Source organism: Choloepus didactylus (genome assembly GCF_015220235.1).
Source record: "Choloepus didactylus isolate mChoDid1 chromosome 25 unlocalized genomic scaffold, mChoDid1.pri SUPER_25_unloc1, whole genome shotgun sequence".
Taxonomy (NCBI): domain Eukaryota; kingdom Metazoa; phylum Chordata; class Mammalia; order Pilosa; family Megalonychidae; genus Choloepus; species Choloepus didactylus.
The window spans coordinates 7990206-7994241 of record NW_023637606.1 but is presented as its reverse complement, the minus strand read 5'-3'; the positions used below and the strand labels follow the sequence as shown (position 1 = coordinate 7994241).

Genomic DNA, 4036 nt, shown 5'->3' with positions numbered 1-4036 from the left:
GCATTAGTAGAAATCTGTTAAGGTAAAGATATACAATGGGATGGCAAACCAAAAAGTGAAAAGTTGTAGTATCCTTACATTAAAACTTTACAAATAGACTTAAATGATGTTATTTCATGGCAGTAGGACAACCCACCACCACTCTTTCAGTCATAAAGAAAAAAAAGTTGCTTGTGACTTTAAATGTCAACTGAGAAAACAACATTCTTCAAGAAATCCATTCTTCTCAGATATGTTGGAATTTCCAAGTTGTTTCACATCCAAATTGAGAAAAGCATAAAAAAATGTGAAAGTGTTCAAGGGAGAAAATGTTTACTATATAAGAGAAAGCTTTGTAAAATTTGCTTATAATCAAATTGAAGCTATGAAATAAATAGAGATATTTCCTACACCAATGTTTTGATGAAAGCATCATAATTCTTGGATCTGTCTTTAAGCCCTGAAATCAAAAGCACTTTTGAATCTCAATAACTAATGAGAACTTAATCCAAAGAATTTTTTCAGAGCCCCTTTTATATCTTTATTTCTTAGACTGTAGATAAAAGGGTTCAGCATGGGTGTGACAACAGTATACATCACTGAGGCTGGTGCATTTGAATGGGTTTTCTGTGTACCACAAGAACTAAAGTTCACCCCTAGGCTTGTAAAATAAAATAAGGATACAACTGAGATGTGAGACACACATGTGGAAAATGCTTTATACTTACCTTGAGCTGATGAGATTGCACATATAGAGGAAACAATCTTAGAGTAAGAGAAAAGGATCCCAGCAAGAGGAACCACACCCAGCAGCCCAATTGCAAAATACATCACTATGTCATGGATGAAACTGTCTGAACAGGCAAGTTGGGTCATCTCATGAAGTTCACAGAAAAAGTGGGGGATTTCCAGGTGTGTACAAAAGGAGAGCTGCAACACCATAAAGCTGTGTAACAAAGAATGCAGGACACTTATGAACCAGGAGCCCAGAAGCAGCAGGACACAGAGCCGGGGATTCATAATGACCAGGTAGTGCAGGGGGTGACAGACAGCAACAAAGCGGTCATAGGCCATCACAGTCAGGAGGAAGTCCTCCAACACTGCAAAGAGTAAGAAAAAGGACATCTGACTGAGGCAGCCAGCATAAGAAATGACATTTATCTGTGTCTGAATATTCACCAGCATCTTTGGGACAGTGGTGGAGGATATACAGATGTCAGCAAAGGACAGATTGGAGAGGAAGAAGTACATGGGTGTGTGGAGGTCAGAGTCAGAGATGGTGGCCAGGATGATGAGAAGGTTCCCAAAGATGGTGACCAGGTACATGGACAGGAAAAGACCAAAGATGAAGGGTTGTAATTCTGGTTCCTCTGAAAACCCCAGAAGAAGAAATTCTGAAACTTGAGATTTATTTCTGGATTCCATGTGCCTGATATAACTAGGAGGAAAGAGAAAAAGAACATGACAAATTTCACACAAACAGGCAACACAAGTCTAGTTGGAAATGCTAAAATTGCTATTTTTCATTCATGAAACTTATTTCTATAATTTTTTCTTGCAATTCATCACTTAGGTGACTATTGCCAGCTCTGCTTGGGATATCCTTTCCTACTCTCAGCCTTTTCTTGATCTCAGGTAATTATGAAGAGAGTCAAATAGACACCAGGCACTATTGAGTCAATGGGAAACAATACTGTGACAAAGAGCCCATAATCCAATGACGGAGAAAAATGTAAATAAATAATGACCCTTTAAGAGGTCAACATGTAATTTCTTAAAAAATGATCATAGGAGCTGTAAAAAAAAAGATAGTGAAGTGGGGGTGCCATTTTTTCCTATTCAAGCAAGGCCAGCAGACAAGGTGACATTTTAACAGCTGCCTCTCTAATAAGGAATACAGAGACATGGAGAAATCTGGAGAATTGGTGAGAAAATGAGACTGTCCAGGGCAGAAGCCCAAGGAGAGGCTTTTACCAATGTTCAAGGACAGAAAGGAGGCATTGTGGTGAGGAGAGCAAGAGTAAGACTGTTAACAGAGGAGGTCAGAGAAGGTTTAAAAATGAGATTGCCTCACTGAAGCTGGAAATTCAGGAAAAACAGAGTACCTTAGCTACGTATTGTGCCTCTTCTTCTTTAATAATTGATCTTCAATGAATCCCACAAATAGAAATGAATATGTTCTTCATTTCCAAATATGGATTTGCATTATGGTATATGTATTATATAGAATATATTTTGGTATGTGAGCCAAGCTACTCTTGCTCTGAGCACACCAAACACCTGCAAGCACACACAAAACAAACACATGTTCACACACTTCACACAGAGACACACAAAAATTCAAACACATAGCCCACCCTGGCTCCTTGTGTTTGACTATGGCCTTCAGGACCTTGACTCTGAAGCACACCTCTACCAGCATGCCACAGGCTCAAAGCTCAGCACCTTTAGACACCTGCTTCCCTATATGGTGGTTTCTCCCACTGGTGAAATTGGAATTTTCCATCCCCTCCCTGTAAGAAAACTCCATGTCCTCATTCAGGGATGCTTGCAGTAATTGCTTTATCCACTGTCACTTTTAACTCCCTGAAAGGAAGACCATAGCTTCTTTACTGCAACTAGTTTGGATGAAAAGGGTTATGAGAGTATTTTGCTTTTACTGACTTCCATACATTTTCTGCCCAGCCACAATGTGAACACCTGGGAATATAGAAACATTATATATCCATAGTTCTTTCATACTTAATCCTGTTGGTGCCTGAGTTAAAATAGTAGAAGATTATTTACATAATGTGAATCAATAAAAGAACATGGTTTCACTGCAAATTTCGGCAGTGAGTGATAAAGGAGAAGCAGGGAGACATTTAAAATGGTGTGGAGATGTGATGAGCATAACTTCCATATTCTGAGATCCTTTCTCATTTGAGTCAAAATGATATATTCTTCCCAAATTAGGATAGAATGATAGAGATTAATAGAATATATCAGAGGGGAACACACATAGCACAGGTACACATGAAAAATTATTTCTGTAAGTTCTTTTTTTGGCTGTGTGTGTGTTCTTTGCCTGTTGTGTATGAGTGTTGTGTGTGTGGTGTGTATCTGTGTTGTATGTGTGTGTGTCATGTGCACAAAAGTGCATTGTGGATAACAATGTAATAAAAGTTTATCTTACTCTGGGAAATGAACCATGTTTGGAAACCACTTCAGTAAAGGCAAGAGAAAGTTAAAAGTCAAATCCCTATTGATATGGGAAAAAGTCCCATGGAAGGAGGGACTAATGAAAGAGAAAGGTTGGAGAGAGAACAGGCAGCCAGCATGGGAGCTGAGTCTCCTGCAGACTCAAGGCTCATGGATGGAGCAAATGTTCATGGGGCACCTGTGTTGTCACGGTTTCCACATGTTATTCCTGAGCCTGTCCTATATTTATTAGATCACACTGGATTTTTATGGTCCAAAAGTGGATGAAGAAGAACACCTTTACAATTTTCTTTTATGACATTGTTTTCTTTTTTGTTATTATTATTATTCTAGACTTTGGGTTTTCATCTCTTTTTGGATAATCCAATGGCTACAACCCATACCTCATACAATATGCAAAGCATATTGTATGAGCATTCCCTGAATATTCTCCATAAAAACCTGTAAAATCACAATTATCTATTACTGGGATTTATGTTTATTTCTATGATGAATCCCTGAGGACATTATGTCACACGTACTTATTTCACTGAACACTGATTTCTGCAGTAAAAAGAAAGATTGAAAAGAATATATCATTCTGACTCAAATGAGAAAGGATCTCAGAATATGAAAGTTATGCTTGTCACATCTCCATACCATTTTTAATGTCTCCCTGCTTCTCCTTTATCACTCACCACTGAAATTTGCAGTGAAATCACATTCTTTTATTGATTCACATGATGTAAATAAACTTCTACTATTTTAACTCAACATAGTTTACCTGTGTGTTTCCACAGAGATTTCTGAGTGTCTCTGCATTTATAGAGAAAAAACTATTTAGTACAGTTTAAATAAATACATTCATTTATTAGTC

At 37.8% G+C, this 4036-nt stretch overlaps 1 protein-coding gene across 1 annotated transcript; it reads right to left on the bottom strand.

Annotated features, from left to right (window-relative positions):
- Positions 1 to 471: 471 nt before the first annotated feature.
- On the bottom strand, positions 472 to 1407 carry LOC119525344 (olfactory receptor 7A10-like). The gene has a single exon (XM_037824009.1). It carries the CDS (start codon positions 1402 to 1404, stop codon positions 472 to 474), a length of 933 nt encoding a protein of 310 aa, XP_037679937.1. The 5' UTR covers positions 1405 to 1407.
- Between the last annotated feature and the right edge of the window lie 2629 nt (positions 1408 to 4036).

Coding starts and splice junctions, on each gene's coding strand:
- LOC119525344 (XM_037824009.1), bottom strand. CDS start 1,404: ATGGAATCCAGAAATAAATCTCAAGTTTCAGAATTTCTTCTTCTGGGG.